The sequence below is a fragment of the Chaetura pelagica genome, unplaced genomic scaffold, assembly GCF_000747805.2.
Source record: "Chaetura pelagica isolate M959 unplaced genomic scaffold, ChaPel_1.0 scaffold249, whole genome shotgun sequence".
Taxonomy (NCBI): Eukaryota; Metazoa; Chordata; class Aves; order Apodiformes; family Apodidae; genus Chaetura; species Chaetura pelagica.
The window spans coordinates 1762800-1782799 of NW_009954538.1; the positions used below are offsets into that span (position 1 = coordinate 1762800).

General features: G+C 43.8%; 1 protein-coding gene across 1 annotated transcript in view; it reads right to left on the reverse strand.

Moving 5' to 3' along the window:
• Positions 1-20000, reverse strand: part of CCDC64 (coiled-coil domain containing 64) — a 43158-nt gene that overhangs the window by 12709 nt on the left and 10449 nt on the right. Inside the window, exons 3-4 of the mRNA XM_010004871.1 lie at positions 1836-1952; positions 1143-1154 (exon numbers count right to left, since the gene is read on the reverse strand). Coding sequence (XP_010003173.1) covers positions 1143-1154; positions 1836-1952 — 129 coding nt within the window. The remainder of the gene's footprint in view (positions 1-1142; positions 1155-1835; positions 1953-20000) is intronic.

Genomic DNA, 20000 nt, shown 5'->3' on the forward strand with positions numbered 1-20000 from the left:
GGGCAGCGCCAACGGGGCTGGCTGTGCATTGGCAGGAGGCCAGGGAGCAAGGAGGAATGTCCAGATGGATTAAGTGGAGACCAGTCCTGCCTACCCCTGGAACCTTAATATTTTTAAGACTGGGCAAAACTAACTACTTTTCCTGCCTGGTCCCTGACTGAGCATGGTGGCATTTTCTCCTCGGTGGTGCTGGAGACCACAGGATGAGCTGTGGGATCCTGCCCCCTGCAGGGATGTGCCACAGCACTGCCTATGCTTTCCTTAATTGCTGCATGTTTGCCAGGTCCTCACCAGGGATTTTTCTGTCTTTTTACTTTTGAAGGGTCCTTTCTGTGCCATGCTTATTTTTAGTCTCCCAGTGATAGGTTGCCTTTAAAATTGGTTCATTTCTTTTAATTGTCAAGGGCAGTGATTTCAGGTGAAGAGGGACAATGTGCCAAGGAAAACCTTTATGATTCTGTTAGCTGGGAACAGTGCACAGGATGAATCAGCACTAGCCAAGGTCACTTTGTGTTTAACCAAGTAAAGGAGCCTTTTCCCAGATTAGTATACACAGGACCTTGAGGGACAGGATATGCCACGTGCCAGTCCAGTGTAAACCTAAGTGTTCCCTGGGGCCTCCTTGCAATTCATAGACCATAGGCAAATTCAGCAACTCCTCACTTCTTTCTTAGCCTCTCTGGGGACCTTTTCTCTTTGCTGCTTTCCAGGTTGCTGGAAAGATTTGGCTGCACAAAGGAATATTAGCAAAGTGTGTGGACTTGCTATTTCTGTAGGGTAAAGGCTGCTGTAGGTATTGGAAAGCTGCTCTTAGGTGACTAATGGTTTCTGAAATGTCTCTTCCCACCACCATCATGATTTGCGTGGGCTGGAGAAAAGGAATGTGAGAAAAATAAGAGGAATAATACAGAGATTGTATCAAGAGTCGATATTTGGTATCCAAACCAGTAATGAACACCCTGTGACTGCCGCAGAAAAACATCACTCTGCTGTGGGTCCTAGGCCATTGGAAGGGCACTGAGGGAGAGGGTTTTGGAAAGCAAGAGGCAGGAAGGAGGCAAGGTGAGGCATGCACAGTGACAGGCATGCAAGATGACAGCGACGCACGCGCAGGCAAACCCTTTGTGAGCCTCCATACTTACTTCAAGGACCTGCTGCTCCACACCAAAGGGAGGGGAAGAAAAGGCGAGGGACCAGCAGGGAGCAGGTGAAAAGAAGAAATTGAGAGATTTTAGGAAAAGCTCTTTCAGACAGCTTATAAGTAAAAGAAGTGGTAGGGTGGTATAGCTGGACATCTTCTGTCCCTTTAGTTTCTGCCTGCACAGTCAGCAGTGACTCCCACCAGGGAAGGGAAGAGGAAGGGAGGTAATATAATTCTTGCTAATATATCAGAGCTAAACTAGGCAGGGAGTCCTTTTCTATGTGCATAGCTCAGAGGCAGGAGAGAATTGCTGCTTTCTTTGCAAGCATGAGGAGCAAAAAAACCCCAAGAAACAACCCTTGCAGACCTTCCCAGAGTTTAATCTGTACTGGGCAGCAGCCCTGCAGGAGCACAGCAGTGGTTTAGCTCCTGGAAGATCCTTCTCATCCATTCATTTTGCAGGCTACTTGTGGTGGAGGCAGTGGTGGAAGCTGCCCTTTGCCACCCCAGCCAGCCCTGGGCTGCAGCAAAAATTCTTACTTAGGGAGCCCTTTGCCCCACAGCTACCATCCTTCTCTTTGTTTGCTCCAAGCAGAGGGTTTTGTTTACTCAGTTCTGAGGGGTTCATTCTACAAGTTAAAACATCCCTGGCCACCTTTTGAAGGAGAGAGGTTAAGCATCGGTAGTGACTCACCTCAGCCTGGAGGCTCTCGAGCCGCACGATGTGTTGGCTGCTGGAGGAGTTCTTCTCCCGAAAGTCCTCCCGGAGGGTGTGGACCTGCAGGGAGAGCTGTCGCTCCACCTCCGACGCCTGAAAGGAGACACCAGCTGGCATTACCCCAGGGGGTCATCCCGCAGCAGGAAAGCGGTTATCTCCTCCTGCCCACGGGAAGATATGTCCCAGTATGACTTCTGCACAAGAGAAACTGAGAAGCCTGCAGATTTTGGATGAGGGAAAAGCTCACCCTGGATGGACATGGAGAAGAGCAGCCATGTAGAACATGTGGATTTTCCCTTGGGGCATTCAAAGGGACACAGACCATAACTCTTCCATTGCAAAATAGCATAACTCCCATGCCCTACAGGGAATTTAGTTTTCCTCAAAAATAATTGCCTGGTCAGGGTGGAGGAGGAGACCAGGCCACTCTCAAAGGCGGAGGGGAGGCAATCTCAGTAGAACCCAGGAAACACTGCTATTAAATTTACACTTTCTAAACCTCTGAACATCTTTGGCATAGCTCTAAAATAACAAGTGCTCTTTGTCTCTGATTTCTGGCTCCCAGCGGGGCCAGACGGAGAAGCATCTGCTCCACATGACTGTGGTGCAGGATTGCTGGGCTTGGCCCTCTTTCCTGTTTCCAAGGAGGGATGTCCCATTTGTGCAGGGTGGTTTAAGGCCATTCCTACCTGCAGGATCCAGGCTGCAGACAGTCTGTATAAATGACAGCTTAGACATGTTAACTACTCTCCAGACAGCTTTATGGCTGATTTTTACATGGTGAACACACTTGTTTAGGCTTGTAAGACAACATAAGGTTTTTATGACAAATCCCTAGTGGGACAACATAAATGGATGGTTTTCTATTTAATTAGCTCATCTGCTCCACATGACTGTGGTGCAGGATTGCTGGGCTTGGCCCTCTTTCCTGTTTCCAAGGAGGGATGTCCCATTTGTGCAGGGTGGTTTAAGGCCATTCCTACCTGCAGGATCCAGGCTGCAGACAGTCTGTATAAATGACAGCTTAGACATGTTAACTACTCTCCAGACAGCTTTATGGCTGATTTTTACATGGTGAACACACTTGTTTAGGCTTGTAAGACAACATAAGGTTTTTATGACAAATCCCTAGTGGGACAACATAAATGGATGGTTTTCTATTTAATTAGCCTCCAGCATATTAACTGGAAGTGAACTGATCTCCCTCACAGACAGAGCTGGATGTCCGATGGCAAATGGCATCAGGAGCCACAATGCCTTAGACAAAGAGGGGAGTTGAGAGGAGAGGGATGAGGGCAGAGAAGAAACCAGCATTGGGGTCAGCAGCTGTGGGCAGTGCACCCTTCTGTCTGGCAAACGTGAGTCAGGATTTGACCCAGGGTGCTCTGGCTAACAGGGAGCTTAAGGCAGCAGCTCCACCAAAGGGTGCAATGATTTTGCTCTAGCAGTTCATGTCCTGACAAATGAACACACAGACCCAGATTGAGCTGCCCACAAAGACAACACTATCCCCTTTAAGAAATGATCCTGTACTTTGCATAGTCTTCAGCAAAATAATCCGAATCAGAAGCAAAAAGTGAAAGGCTGTTCCAGCTCCATCAAGTGGAGGAAACTGGTTACCCTCAACACTGCCTGCCTGCAGGGCAGCAGAAGGCAGAAGCATGGTCACCAAAATCAGCCAGGCTGAGACCAGTGGCTGCTGGAATGAGAAATAGTTTCCAATAATAAGAAATAATCTTGTCTACCAATTGGTTTGTTAGTTCCCTTCTTATCCTGGATTAGCATAACTGGTCTTTTCTCCTTCTTTAAAGCCTCACTCACATCAGAGGCCTGTGTGTATCATCCTCTCCCTGTTTATTTAATAAACCTGGCTTACACAGGCAGAGTGCACAAAATGTAGTGATACCACAGCACTATAGGAATGGGCTGGTTATTTTTCTTCTCCTAAGCAGCTATAGATTTCAAAGCATCCTGAGTAGCTATTAATTAGTGACACTAAAGAAGATGGATGGATTCTGCTTTTTTTGAGTGATTCACTTGCTTTTGTAAAGGCTGCTGAAACATCTTCATGCTGAAATACCCTGCAGGAGTTATCAAGGATGAAAAAGCACCAGATGAAAAGCACTGAAGGATTTTGCCTGCAAGATGCTGACCACACTCCCAAGGAGCACAAGTGGTACCTGAAGAGATGACACACCAGTATTTGATGATTAACTCTATAACCTAATTTATATGCTAGAGCAATTCTACATATAGACAGTATAAATGTGCAATATAGCAGTAAGAAACAAGGGAGTGTTAATGGCATTGTGAAAGTCCCTGATAAGACAACATGCAGTTGCTGTTGTGAGCTCTGGTCCCCATGCTCACATCAGGGCAGGATGGGCTGCAAGGCTGATCCAGATCATGGAAAGTCTGTTATATGAAAGGAGATCAAAAAAGGATTGCTTGTTTTATCTCATTCAATGCATGCTGAGAGAGAACTCCCTATAAATACATCATAGATAAGGACACAGAAGGGAGAAGTGCTATTTAAGCAGAAGCACAATTTTGGCAGAAAAAAATTATATGAATAAACTGGATAAGAGTATATTGAGGATAGGAATAGGAAGATTTCTACACTTCCAAGGAGCTCCAGCAGGATTCCTCTCCTGCACCACTAAAGTAGAAGAAATGGTGGCAAGAATTAATTCTGTGGTGGAGCTGGATCACTTTATCATGCAGTTTCTTTCAGAGGGCTGCCTGTGACAGAAGGGGAATGAATTGACCTCAGAGGTCCTTTCCAGAACTAGACTGCTTGCAGGACTGCAAGGTTTGTAGTAACCAGCTTTAAATCACCATCTGGAATTTATCTACTCGCTGCTCAGCTTACACACTCACACATCTTATTCCTGCAGTTATAGCTGCAGGAGGGAAGAAAAGAACTCACTTATTGCTAGTGTTTATTGCCTTAAAGCAGACAGGATGTTACAGGGTCACCTCAGGGTACACCACTAGTACCCTATCTCATCCAGCAGAGAAAAGTACAAATACCTGCTTAGGCTCATACAGTGCAGAACACTCTCTCCAACCAGCTGTAAACAGAAATTACTGTATCATGTTTCCCTCCACAGGAGAGTCAGAAAAAGTATTTATCCAGTTCTTCTAGACAAGGAAATGGCTGATACCTTTGGTCTCACCTTTGCCTAGATTTGATTTTTCAGAGGCATGAGGCAAGTCTTCTGAGATGAGTTCTGCTCATGGAAACCCCCTTTTCATGATACATTTGTTTCAGAGTTTATTAACACTGCTACCAAACTACTCTTTCTAATTGATTGTAAAGTCTAGATTTTAACATCAATTTGCATTATATTAAGGAAAGCTATCTTGCCAGTGTCCAGCATTTGTCAGGCTTTATGGTGTATTTTCATAGAGTGCCTGCTTGGGTTCTCCACACTGCTGTACATGTGCATGTGTGTGTTACTTAGAGTCGTCAGAAGTTGTAACCTTCTATCTACATTTTCCCTCAATAGAGGGGAATTTGAGCTCAAAGCAGCTATGGCTTTTTCTTGAATTGAAGTGAGTTTCTTTTGTCTCAGTCTGGCTCTACTCTCATTATACAAACTGCAGGGCTTTCTCTTCCCCATCACTATTTTGCTAAACATTAAATGCTAAAACCTTTTGTGGCTATGTCAGTCATGTAGCAATGCATTGATTTTGCTAGAGAGAAGTAATATTCTTTCCAGAAAGGCAGACATGTATCACCCAATATCACAGCTTTGCTCTATAGTTAAGAAAGAATTAATTTCCTGGGTATAGGCAAATTAGCTGACACAGCCACCAGGCAGAGTTTGAAACAAATGTACAAAAGCATAGACATCAATTTGCAATTAGATATATTCAATCAACTGTGAGATTTATTTTCTGGACTTCAGGCAAGGTTTAGATGAGATCTGGACAGTGCAAGAAGAAAAGGAAGAGCAGGAGGACATTTTGGCCTCTGCTCTAATTAAGGGGTTTTTTTTTCATTGAAAACCTAATTAATTTGCTCTCATGATTAATTCTGAAGTGCTGAAATACACAAAATTGTTTAGTTACTTGGCAGAAAAATATGGCTTATCAGTTACATTAACTCTCTGAGGTTTGACATCTTGAATATATGACCAATATATGTAAATAAATTTGGAGCACTGATGCTCCTGTGAAGAGGGGATCTTGGAAATGTTTGGGATTGACTGTGAGAAATGAATGGCCTGTAGGCTAGTCTTATTAAAAGAAGACCCTCTTTTGGGGGAAGATTTGCTAAATAAAACTGACTGTATACAAAATATCCAGATACAAGCCACATCAGAAAGAAAGGGAGAATGGAAAAGTTTAATAGACTGTAGATGGGTGAAGAAACCTATATTTTCATATGATTTACTTCTACAAATGAGATTATTCAAATTTAACAAAGGATATTGAAAATTTTACTGCCTAAAATAGCCAAGCAGGAGAAGTCCTAATTAGTGCTAAATTTGTAACACTCAGGAGAGCATGTTACCCTTTTTATTAATTTGCTAATAGCTGAGTTCCAGGGACTCCCTGTTCCCACTGTGGTACCATTAACACTTCAAACCACTAATTGCTGCCTCCCTTGGCTTCAGGTTCCTGGATTCCCAGCTCTTCTGCTGGAGGAAAGTATGTTTGGCTACTGAAAAGCAAGCAAAGGAGGAAACAAAAGCCATCTTGCTTTAGGAGAATAATAAAAAAGCCCCACATTAATCTGTCTAGGGAAGCTGGGAGGGTTGGGATTGATGCTGCACCAGGGCAGCCAGTAGCTCTGCACCCCAGTGGCGGGAAATCTTGATTTTCTGGGCTAGCTAAGGAAGCCGTGAGGCCATGGCAATTTTCCAGCCCTTGGCATCCATCTGTATTTTGCAGAGGTTGCTCAGTTGGGGAATCTCTGAGAGCTTTTTCCTGAAGCTTTCAATTCAGGTCAACTTTAAATTCTTATTGAAAGCGTTATTCTATCCAGGAAAAAGAGCTGAGGTGATATGGGGTGGTTTGCTGTTTGTCACCTTCTGAGGGCTCCAGTTTGCACGTGCTGATTTCTGTGCACAGAAGAGGGGATTCCCTGACGGAGGGGCCCCGGGATGTGGCACCTTCAGCTGCCACACGTGTGGAGAAGAGCAATGGCACAGTGGTGGGCTGGCCAGACGCCCACCCAGCCATGCTCTCACTCCCCCTCCTCAACAAAATGGAGGAGGAAATAAGATTTAAAAGCTTGTGGGTTGAAATAAATACAGGGGGATCACTTGCCGCTAGAGGAATGTAATGTAAAAACAGGCAAAGTTCTCACTGGCTATTGCTGGGGGGCTGGATGAAGAGTGGGGATGTTTGTGTTGCTGTGGTGAGGGGATGAGGCAGGGAGCTGTGCCAAGTGTGTAGTTTGGGGTGTTGTGATGATAACGCCTCGAGTTTGGTGTGAGGAGACTTTTGTGGTTGAACAGTGAAGTTCGTGAATAGCGTGCATTTCAATGGCAATTCTTAAATATGCGTTTCAAGGGGTCTGGTTGTCCAGGGGCTGCAGGGACCCGCCTGCGGCCGGGGCTGCGCGGTGCCGGACACGGCCGGTTCCGGCCGGTTCTGTGGGACCTGGCGGCTTCAGAGGGGACAGAACACTGCCTGGTGCCAGCAGCTGAGGTAAAAAGTGTGAGAAACAGCCCCGTGAGCACCAGGGTTGAAGGAGGAGGACGAGGGGGATGTGGCTGAGCCTTCCTGGGGTGTTTTTTTCCTGTCACTTCTCGGCGCAGCGCAGGACATGGAAGCTGGGGAGTGTGTCATGGCCGGGGCCTGCACTGCCCCCCTCTCCGGTGTGGTGGGGCCGAGTCCTCTCCTTGCCTCATCCCTCACTCTGCTGCTGTCCAGGTGTGGGGAAATTTAACGACACAAAGTCGTTGGTCCAGGTGGGAGAGCTGTCACTGCTGTGTGGAAAAGTGAGCATTCGGGAAGCCTGCAACACTTCCAAAATGTTTCTGTTGTAAACATCCAACAGAGACATGAACATTGATCCCATGGGATATTTGTAGAAAAAAATAAAATGGTAAGATTATAGAAGTGTTATGACAGTGCTATGTAATACATGTATCCAGTAGCTATAAGCAGGCTGGCAGGTCAGGATTAAATAGCAGTAGCCGTAGTAATGTGTCTCCTCAGCTTTGAAGGTAAGCTTTACTTCCTCACACAGGTTTCTTTCTGCTCAGGAACCATCTCTGCAACCTGCCACAGCATCCGTCAGCCCCCTCCCCAGCCATGTTCTTGATTTTGACCCCAGCTGACTGCTGCTGCTTTCAGGTAAGATCTGCAAGGTGGCCACGGTGGGGACATGCAGTGTCCAGCACGAGGTGTCCTTGCTGGGGCCTGGCACTGAAGTCATACACCAGTGTGAAATTGTGAGCTGGATGTGGCACATTGTCTCTCTGTCTTTGTCACCATTTTTCAGTGCAAGTCAGGCAAGTTACTTTGGACCAGGCATTTGGTGCCTTTGTGCCACACACCTTCACATTTGGCTACTTGCAACGGTCTTTACACCCCTGCAGGTCTCCTCGTGGTTATTCCTTCTCTTGCCTTATTCAGAGGGTCCAATAAATCCACATCTGCTTAAACAAACGAGTTTGATTTTGTGGCACGCTGCCTGACCTCCTTTGTTACAGCTGTACAAGCTGATAAATAAGCCTTCCCTTCAGCCAGAAACAGGCTGAAACAGGGCACAGGCCAGCTAGATTTGGGAGGGGATCCTATACTATATGGCCAACAGACCAGGTGGACAAAAGATAAAAGAAATGAGCATTTTTTTAGCACAAAATGGACCTGAGTTTTAAAATAAAACAAAACAAGAATGTGAGCAGTTTTCTCACAACACACCCCAGTCATGCAGTGGGCTCTTGTGGCATTAACTCGTTGCCCTCCTCATCGGCTCAGATGCCTCACACCTGAGAGGCAGAGGCCAGTAGGGGAGCTGATTATAAGAGCAGGGAGCAGCTGAGCATTTTATTTTGTAGGGCTGGGCTTGCACCTGCTCATTGAGGTGGAGAAGTTTAGCTCCTTGCTGCAAACTTCTACAAAACTGAACCTGCTCAGCCTGAAGCTGGTTGTGTCCCATGTTTCTCATGGCTGGAGGATTGGAAAAGTGCTGCTGGAGACAACTGCTGTTAATACTTGGGCATATGAAGGTACTGCTTCTTTTTTTTTTTTTTCCAAGTGTCCTTGAAAAATCGTTTCAATAGGGATGGTGAACTTTTGCTGCATCACTAAGCAAAGCATGAAACAGTAGATAGTCAAGGTTTTTCTAGTTCTTTTTCTTTCTGTAAGGCTAGCTGATATATCAAAACTAGTTTGCAAGGTAAACATGTGAATGCTGTGGCAAAGAGCTGAGGGGAATGAATGCAAAATGGTGGATTTCATCTTGCTTTCAGTAAGCGCTTGGATAACTGTTTGAGGCCAAAACCATTAGTTTAAATCAGATTAGGAGCTGCTTTTTAGAGCAGAAGCAAAGACACTTGTGTGCCATATGGGGCCAAATCTAGCTGGGTGTAATGCCTCTTAAGTTCATTGTTTGAATGAAAAAAATAGCTTCACAACTGGTTGTGGGTTGTGCACGTGTTTTAGGAGGTGCTTAAACACGACCCTCCCTTTTTTATGGTTTATTCTTGACCTAAGCAATTGACTCTTGTAGACAGAAAAATACAGTGTGTGGAAAAATGAGTCAGCCCCCTTCCTGTAGGAGAGACTGCCAGAAGCTGGCTGCTTTGAATGCTGCAATAAATTAGCACTGGAGATAATTCAGAGAACAAAGTGTGCCTGAAGGACATGCAGCGCAAATAGCGCACATAGTGGCTCTTGCTCTTTGGGTGCAAGTTATGCTTGTAGAAGAGATGTGGGAGATGAGACAACCTTGCACAGTGGCTCCCAAGGCTGGTGTGTGTTGTAGAAATCTGAATGGAAGGCTGAATGTGGGGCTTTGTGGCAGCAACTTGGCTCCTGGTTATTGAGAAGAAATAGGGTAAAAAACTGTAATATGAGCAGGCTCTTCCAGTTCTGTGTAGATGCTGCACATGACCTGGAATGAAGCACTTGTTGCTCTGCACTTTAGATACCTGTTTGTAAATGGAAGCACAAGGACTTTTGGCTTAAGTAATCAAGTCTGCTGGTGCGAAAGCAGAGCTGAGAGGAATCACCATGTTAATTTCAGTGGAGCACAGCTTTGCTCAAGTGTGCTGCAAGGGAGTTTGGGCCCTTCAGGTTAAGAAGTGTGCCATCCCCACACCTGTGTGTGAGACTGCAGATTCTCAAGTTTTGCCTTGGTCTAGCAGAGGGAACTGATACAGTTTGAAAGCTGGATGGTCCCTGTTTTTCATCTAAGTTATTTGCTCTTCTAGATAAGTTCTAATGCATTTCTAATGCCTAATGTTCTAGTGGAAGGTGTCCCTGCCCATGCAGGGGAGTTGGAACTCGAGGACCTTTAAGGTCCCTTCCAACTAAAAAAAAATCTGTAATTCTGTAATGCTTAATTTCCATGAATAAGTTATTTATCTTGATATAGAGCATTTTGGCCAAGTTGCCTTTTATATGCGTTTTTAATTCAGATTTTTGGGCTCTGTCTGACTTTTCTACTTGAGCTAAATAAAGAAAAATGTGTTCCAGTAAATTTCTAGTGAGTGGTAAGTATGGGTCAGATAATTGCCAAATGAAATAAAAAATGTCTGCCTAGTCTGGAAATAGCTGAATTGGAAAGATGAAGACTTAACATGGTCGTTAAAGCCTTGTGAAAAAAAGTAGAAGCTTATGATGGTGGGGGCAAAGAGAAATGTAACATACCTTCCTGCTCTGAGAGGCTTTGCTGTCTTCCCCTGGTAGTCAGAAGTCAGGACAGCCAATCTCCATTCTTGCTTTATTCTTTCAAGGAAATTGTTTCAGTCTAAGATTTAAAACGTGGAGCTCTTAAAACTCAACTGTTTGTGCCTGGATGCAAGACACAGTAATTAAGCTTCTTGCAGTCTCTTACTTTGGCTTTAAGCACTCTGGCTTCTTTACTTCAAAGAAAACAAGCTGAGTTCTCTTGGGGTTATCTAATATGTGATGGCAGGCTGGCAGCTCTGCCTGCCCTTGAAATCTTTATCTATATACCCTGTTCACCTCAAAATGTACTCTTTTAGGATCAGTAAGTAATATACAAACCAAAGGCTTTCCAATGTATGTAGACCTGGTTCTCAAACTTGTACTTACAAGCATATTTGAGTGCAGGAAAATAATGGTGTCCATTGCCATGCATATGAAATGAGCAGATGCCAAAAAAAGATGTGGCAAAATTTAAGAAGTTAACTTAAAATATATTAAACTCTTTCAGGAAGCCTTCAGACTGGAAGAGAGAAAACATTTCTAAAATGTAGATGTATGTGTAAACCTTATGGCAGATTTACTGGAGAGATGTTTTATTAGCTTTTAAATGCCTGCCAAGTCTGACTCCCAATAACTTCCATCAGGCTATTTCTTAAAAACAGTACTGATGTGTTTGCTCATTTCTTTCATGACTTTGATATATTTATTTCAAAACCCAGAGGAGGAAGACCTAAGAAGTCTACTAAAACAAGATAGATGATGTTCTGTGCAGGTTATTTCTTATAGCCCATGCAGTAAAACTTGTGGTTGCTTACTGTAGAAAAATAAGGAAACCCAAACTCTGTAGTGAATATTGGCCAAGATGGGCGCTATAGCTTCAAACTATTCCATTAAAGCTTTCTCTTCACTAAATGTTTTTATCACTGATAGGTGCAGTAGGGTCATAAATGAAAGTTGAGTGCCATAAAAATGAGCAAGTGATCGCAAAGTGGTTTTTTTGGGGGGGAGGGGGAGGAAGACAAGCCCCATATGGCAATATGTCACAATTGCAGTGCTTAAATGGTCCAAATCTACTTTCCTTCTTGAAGGATTGTTCTGGAGCTGTTAGGTAACATTTTATTTTAAACTATTGGTCAGCTAGTATTCTGTCATTCTTAATACAACAGAACTGTGCTGGATAGCTGCAGACAAAAAGCTTCTAGACAGCATTTAACTTAACAATACTCCTTCCTGTACTTCAAAAGCCTCTAGCAATTCCTGAATTGTTCTCCCTTGTTGGCAGCATGAAAAGATCTGTTTAGAGCATAAGATCTTCGGAGCAGACTTCGAGCACAAGGCAGACCTTGCTCTTGGTGGTTGCTAACAAAAGATAATTGCAATGTGTTAGTAATATCTGAGCACTCTGATCTGCTGAAGTCTAATACAGATCTATACTTTGTACATTATGTAGTAAGTACATGAACGCTTGTCTCCTCTTAGCACAGCTTTGCTCTGTTCCCACTAAGGTTCAGTTTATGACTCAGTGCAGCAGATGCCTGAACACAGAAGCACTTGTTTACCTTCTTGTGCAGAGTGCCACAGATGTAAGCACTAAGGGGATTAGGTCTTTTAAGTCGTAGATCCTCATGGCAGAGGCTTGGCCTTCCCAGCAGTCTCCACCTGGATAGCAGTATGTAGTGGCAAACACCTAACAGCAACTTTAGCATGAGCCAGAGCTGTTAAATGAAGCTGCATCAGGTGTATTCAAAGTTGAGAGTAGGTTTTCTGAACAATACCTGTAACCCAGCCTTTCAGAACCTGCTGAGCACTTTAAGTGGCCAGATATTCTTATACATATGTCAGCCTGGTACATGAGGAGACTTCATGTGTTGCCATGGCCAGTCTCTGCGAGGGTCCAGAAACAAGAATGTGGAGCCTTAGCCTCCTACAATCTAGCTTTTAAAAACTTCTTGCACAAATATATTTAAATAACAGCTTTTGGGAATCTTACTGGCATTTTGGTACTTTAAAGTCCTACAAAAAGCTGTGCTTGAAAATAAAAAAAATAAAGCAAGTAGATGCAGACAGCAAACTGCAGAAAAACAAGGTGGGTGCAGCAAGTACTGTAAAATGGTGTATAAATTACACTATGCTTTGCCAAATCATACACATGCAGGGGAATTGTTATCAGGGACTGGAAGGAGCCCCTCTATGTGTGAGTTTCAGGCTTTGCTGTGTTGGTGAATATCACATAAGGTACAGCATGGATGTTCCTGTATGGGGGATGCCACTCTGGTCACAAACCCTTCATGTATTCAGTTATTTTTCTGATGGAGAAGAAGTGGAATGCTGTCAGAAGAAAAAACACCTTACTATAGTAACATGCCAACAGCTGTGTTAGGGCAGCTGCAGGTGAACTAGAGTCCCCAGAAAACAGTGTAGACAAAGGCTCTGTGCTTGGCTGGGGGCAGCATGTTTGGCACACGCATGCTATACTTAGACTTGCACCTGTAGCCAAGGTTTTGCAAATGTAGGTCAGACGTCACTGAATCAAAAGCCCTTTCCCTCACAATTTAAGATGCTGCTTAGAGGGATAAGAATAATTCAGGCTGTGTGGTTTTTTGTTGGTTTTTTTGTTTTTTTCATTTTGGAAGTGAGGCTGTTGCTTTCTGACAGCTGACCCCATGCAGACACAGCAAGCCTGTGGTGAGCCTGGGCTGGGGTATACAGCAGGGAGCAAGTGCCAGGCAGATATGGGGACTGGGATGATCTGTAGCCCAAGTTTCTGTGCAGTCAAGCTGTGAGGCTGCCTGCAAACCAGTGCTGGGGTGTTGAGATCTGTAAGCACTGCGTGAGACCCTAGACTGGAAGACATTTTACTGACAGATACTGTAAGAATTAGTAGCCTGTCTGGTGTGTGTGATGCTGAGAAAACATGGGTTTTCCCTCATGGCTGAAGGTTTGATAGGTGAGACTTTGCCTGCAAAGAAGTAGTATCCTTGATAAAGCTGTCCTGACAAGAGAAAGGGAAGCATGCTTCCCTCCTTCACCAAAATTCCCCATTTTTCCCTCAGTTGATTGGAGGGGCAGAGTGTGTAAAGGCATATAGGTGCCCTATGGGAGACGGGACGGGATGGTGGAAGTGGTGTCAGTTTTGGCTCTGGTGCTTTTAAGCAAATGTCAGGACTGATGAATGCCATGCACCCTGTGTATGTGCTTTCTTGGCCCTAACTAGGTAACAGGAGACCAGCTAAAGTATACCAAGTAAAATACAGTAAAAGTGGTGTGGCAGTGACTATTCTTCAGCTTCAAAGTCTCCTTCACAAGTTACTGGGTTGTTGGAGTGCTTAGTTTTGAAAGCCCTGTTTGAGTGTGCTCATATTTTACTGTGGCAGCTTTGATTGCTTTTCAGTCAGGTTCTTTTATCGCTTTATCTTTAGCAGAAAGGGCTGCCTCACATGTGTGGATTATCTGGCATCTGAGCACGGGCTGATCCGCTGCTCCAGTTCTTATGCTACTACAGTAGGATTTTAAACTGGGATCTTCCCTAGCATCACTGCATATAAATGATTAACTTTCTCTTCCTCTTGCTGTCTGAAAGCAAGAATAATGTGACAAGCAAGAATCAGTGACAGAAGAGATCATGGTATTCAGCTCCCAGCAGTTTTTATTCCTCCTGCTGCTGTAGCAGAGTTTTCCTATGCACACAAGCCCATGGTAGCAATACTAAATCTACTGAGTGCTTTTTGTGTGCTGGAGTGTTGAAAATCATGTCACTTAAAACTTCTGCCAGTACATAGGCATGTGAATTAGTTAGGAATACTTTTATCCTATCTGTGTTAAAAATCACTGCCTTAAGCCACTGTTCCCCCCCTCTTGCTTTGCACCTGCTGAGGTGTGCACTGGAGTTTGCACATGGCTGGGGAGCAAACAGCTCCACAGAAGCATGCAAAGAAATCATGTTGCATCATTGCTAACCAGCTTGTGCCAAGACTTGGATTTTCTTTTGCCAGTCACTACCCTGCCTACACTAGCTTCCCCATCACCTCTTGGCTTTGCTGTTTTGTGACCTACCTCCTGAAGCAATCATGGAGATCTTTTTTTTTTTTTTTTTTTTTTTCCTACTTAGCTCACACTAGTTGATTAGTCTAATAGATTCCAGCCATGGCACATTGTTGAATTAATATATAGACACAATGCTGTGCCAGAGATTTGTTTAATTACAGAAGTACTTTTATTTATGCTGTAGTGTATCTGATTTTGGTTTTGCTGTTGAGGTGGGTGCTTCTTTTAGCCTACTTTCCTTGGCTCTGCTGAAAGATATTTTTTTTAATTCTGTTGAATTAGAGCAAATCTCCTCAAGCTGGGACGTTATAAAGACTCAAAGGGACGAAAGAAGGAATAAGTAGTTTAACTGTGTCACTGCAGGCTGCTTATTGTTTAGATACCCCTATCTTTAACAGATGGGGTACCAAGGGACAAGCAACTTGTTTTCCTCATCAGTTGCAGGCAAGGTGTGGAGCAGAGTAGTGATGCATTTGCAGAAATCCTGTGATGTTGGGGCTGGACCTCCTTGACTTGATGCTTTGGAGTGGGGCATGAGGATGCAGCCCATAGCTCCTTGCTCAGAGGCGGAAAGTCTCAGCACAACTGGTGTCAGAGAGTTTATGCACATGGATTCTAAGTGTTGACCTGAATCCAGTCCAGTTTTCAGAAATTAAGAGGTTAAAGCATAGCATAAGTTTGTTAAGCTCCTTTGGAGATACGGAATTTCCCAGCATGATCCCCACTGGCACCAAGGAACAAAGGGGATAAAGATACTAGAACCCAAAATTTCAGCACAAGCCCTTTCTTAAGTACTGATTGAAAATACAGCTTTACCTGTCAAGCTGTGAAACACCAAATATATCCACATGTCTCAAAATTATTTGTTTGGAGGATAAGACAAATGCTACCACTTAAAAAGCTCTGTATTCGTTTTCATCCTTACTCAGGTTTACTGAAAGGCTCTTGGATTTAAGATTGTTTATGGCAACATTTTAACATTACAAGGAGAGAAGTATGTTTGGCCAGGTCTCTTCATACAGTAGGAATTTCCATGAGGGTTATAAGGCTCATTGGGGCTAATCCCTGCTAGCATTATACCTCCTCTGACAGTTGCCAAGGAGACAAGTATAATCTCAGTGAGACAAGGTATGCGAGAACAGAATTTATGGACTTTTGCCTAATGATGCTGGTGGAATGCACTGAAAAGTGATTATCCAAGAGCCTTTGAAGTACTGCCTTTTCTGTGATGGATGTGAGAGACTGCTGGTACAGAAGCAAAAAATATCCCTGTGATGTTAAGAGTAGCAGGAGGTTGGCCTTGATGTTTCCCCTATATCCTGTAGTGGCCTCATCCACTCTTGCACAAAGGGGCAGGCGAGGCTTTTGGGTGTTGTGAGATGGCTGCCCATCTGCAATCTGCAGCATCAGCAGACTGTGTGACTATAAACAAGCCATTTCAGGCTGTGGTGCTGACACAGGCTTAATGAAAACTGTCCACTTCATGTGCATGAAATGCTAGCAGATGCCTTGTGCAATTGTCTTATGTGCCAAGTGGTGTGAGGGGAGGGAAGAGTGGAGGGGGTTATACAGGCATAGATGTGTTCTTTGGCAGTGGCATTCCAGCATAACTAGCTCTTTCCTCCTTCCCTGTCACCAGGATGACCCCAGCTGCACCATGGCCAGCTGGCTGTGGGTGCTTATGTTGCATTTCCTGAGCTATGGGAAGGGTTAACATCACAGGCCACTTGGTTTGTGAGTCTAAACAGGCATTTTGGTTAGATTAGGCTATTTTCCCTCACCTGGGTTGGCTTAGAGCTCTACTTAGGAAGATTAAAAGAAGCAGGAGAGCTAATATCTTCATTTGAACAAGTTCATGCCTGGAAAATCTTTTGCATCATTTGTTTCACATAGCAAATTATTTTCTTGGTGCTGGGCTCCTAGCCATAAGAAGAGGTAGAGTGGAGGAGGCCCATATCTGGGACCAGGAACAGTACAGCTGTGTAGTGTGGAACTGTCCCACTCTAGGTAAATCTTCCCTTCCTGTGTTGAGGTAAGGCAGTGACCTGTAACAGAGGCAGAAAGGCTGCTGGCCTCCTTCCCTCTCCTCCAGCTTGTCCTTCTTAGTCTGTGGATATTGATGGAGGATTATGAAGAATAGGAAGATGGAAGGAATTTCCCAAGTTTTCAAAGCCTGATGCAAATGACAACTTTGAAAGGAATGAGCTGCTGAGAGCCAGCCTGCAGCTGATGGGCTGTCTCATGGTGCCAGAGTTAATCTCTGTAAGCGGCTCTGAGCTGCTGAGTTAGATAATGCCTGGAATGGAGGAGACCTCTTTAAATGAAGTAAATCAACCTGTTAATCCTCTGAAGGTGGGTTTTGAGGAGCTGTTTTAGATTGTACAAATCAGTGGCTACAATCTCAGTAGAGGTTTCTGCAGTGGCACCTGCCTCCCCTCCAAGGGCTTCAAAGTAAAATGGTGCTTGGCCTGTCTGTTTTAACCAGTCAAGAACATGGCTTGTGAACAGTGTTTTTCCTGCCTTCAGACTTACTTTTAAATGGCACCATTCTGTGTTTGCATGCTTTGGAGTCTGTATCCAGCATGAGCTCCATTTGAAGGCAGGGTGGTTCCTGGGAGATCCAAGGTATGTTTGTTTACTTAGCTTTAAAAGCACCAGGGATATGTAATTGCATCTTGCAGGAAAAATATAAAATAATGCTGTTCCCAACTGTGCATTATCCTTTCCCACTTCTCCCGTGTTCCTTCCTACCATGAAAACAAGCCAGATAAGCCTGAGCAGGTTTAATAGTGGCTTTTTTTGGGCTGTCTTGCTTTGACTGGTACACATAAGGGGTAGCTCAGCAGATCTGGGGGTAATGGTTTCTTGCAGCAGAAATTGACAAAGCAGCCCAAGACTGTAAGATCCCTCCTTGTCTGCAGCTCTGCAGGGTAAGGATCTGTGTGCATGACACTAGTGCTTCAGGCACAGAAAGGCTCCAGGAAGAGGTAGTAGTATTAATGAAATAATCAATTTAATAAGCATTTGCCTTGAGCTATTAAAGCTTTGAATATTTATTAGTCTTCACTAAGATGTCTGGTCCCTGTGCTAAGGTGAAGAGGGAAATAAAGAGCAAGAAGCGCAACATTTAGGAAGAATTTGTGCACAAAGTGAAATACAAGATCCAGTAAAGCCTGGGGAAATAAATCTCTGTATTAGAGGCAAAAACTACAGAGAATTTGAGCTAGCAAATCCCTGTGCAACTTCATAGCTGATCAATAGATGTTATTTGGACAAATGTCACACTGGTAAGTTCTAAAAACAATCTCTTTTGAACAAACACGGTCATTTCAGGCTTTCTCGTTTGGATTCATCTAAACACGAATCTCCTGGAAAGCATAACTTCCCCAGTATCTGAATCTGTTCAAGAGCTCATTGAACATGAGCACAGGTTGGAAGCTACTTCTGAATAGTCCCCTGTTTACATTTGTTTCTGTCCTTCAGCTACTTTATGCCCACGTAGAGTGAAAATGCAAGTCTGTTCCAAAGCATTAGAGATCACTTATTTCTTGTGAGTATTCCTTCAGGCTTCTCTGCCTCTTCCCTTCAATATTAATAAATAGTGGGAAGACTTGACCTGATGTTAGTGGAAGTCTTGCCTGCATAAAAGGGAGAGAAACCAATTTCAGACTGAACTTTGCCTAATTCTTCTCGGGCCAAGACAAAAATTTGCCAGCCCTGCCTGCCTGGTGACTCCTTGGCCACTTCCCCAAAGCTTCCTTTGATGGAGAGCTTGTAGAATCTCTGGGCTATCTGTTCTCCTACTCAGCTAACCTTACAGCCTTCCTATCCAGCCTAATTCTTATCCTGCAACTTACGCATATTGTTCTTTATATAAGAGATATGGAGAATAAAGCTTAAACTCTGTAAAGGAGTATGTCTGGACTACTAGTTTTTAGCTGGGGTGGTACACTTGCATTATGGGACATTGCTCACTAAATTCCTAATCCACACTTTAAACAAAAAAGAACAAAACAAAACACCAAAATGACAATACATTCCCATTCTGTAAGATCTAGAGTAAAGCTCAAACTTTTGTGCTGTCTGCCTAAATGGAGGTTTTTCCTAGGGTCTTGTTGGTTTACACTGACAATTGTTGCCTCATCTCTCAGTGCCTCAGTTTTCTGGTGTTGAAATAAAATCTATGCAAAATGCTTGCTAATCAAGTAAAGAAACATCTCTAAGTACTTTTGAAAGGTCCCCATTCTGTTAAATCCTGGTCCTGAAACACTTCCCCTGCAAAAGCTACTAGGACTATGGATCTCTTTTGTAAGTAAGACCCTTTGTGTAAGACCCTTCCCTCTAGGAAGTCTTAAGGTTTGTACCTGCCTCAGGGCCCTGGTGTAAGCAAGAAATCTACTGGTCTATGCTTGAGTTGCAAAAGACTTCAGTTTTCCTTCACCTGAGGTTCTAGTCAACCACATACAACGGTGCTTTATACAAAAACCCAAACATTAACAACTTAGGCTAAATAGTTGCCAGGTATCTTCCTAAGAGCACCTCTGTTACTACAAAACTGTGCCAAGTCTGGACATGGATTCAGGAACAAATTTTCAAGGATGAAGAGAATAAGAAGTCATAAGGCTGAATTTTCCCCTCTTGACGTACAAAAAGTGGAGGTCAACCTAAGCCCAAAGGAACTGAGGGATAATGTGGTCTTTTATCAGCTTAAGGAACAAAACTGCAGAGACAATTGCCGGCCTGAGGCTGGTGGTAACTTAAGCTTCAGCTGAGTTTTGAGATGTATCCAGGAGGTGAGAATGACTGAGAGGCAATAGGGAAGGGGGAAGCAATGAAGACAAAACACAATAGATTATTTTGGGTCAGATGAACTGCCCAGTGGAACTAGTAAATGGTGTTTAGAGAGCAAATTCAAGTGAAGTGGATGTCTTAGGTGCCCATATGCCCCAAGATTTCGCAACTGTTCTGTAATAGCTCAGTGATTACATATTTGCATTACTGTGTTAATCTTGGTAGAATCCTTACCCAGCTGAAACTACCCCAGTAATTTTTCCTTTTAAAAATGTTCTTTACGTGCTTCAATATTAGAACCTTCCAGGGAAGAACAGTTAGGAGATGATGAGAACAGTTAATGGAAGTGTTCCCATCATTTCTTATCTTGGCAGACTCCCATCTCAGACACTGACAGGGAACCTTTCCATGAAGGAAATCTGGTGCAAATCTCTGGAGTTACAGAAC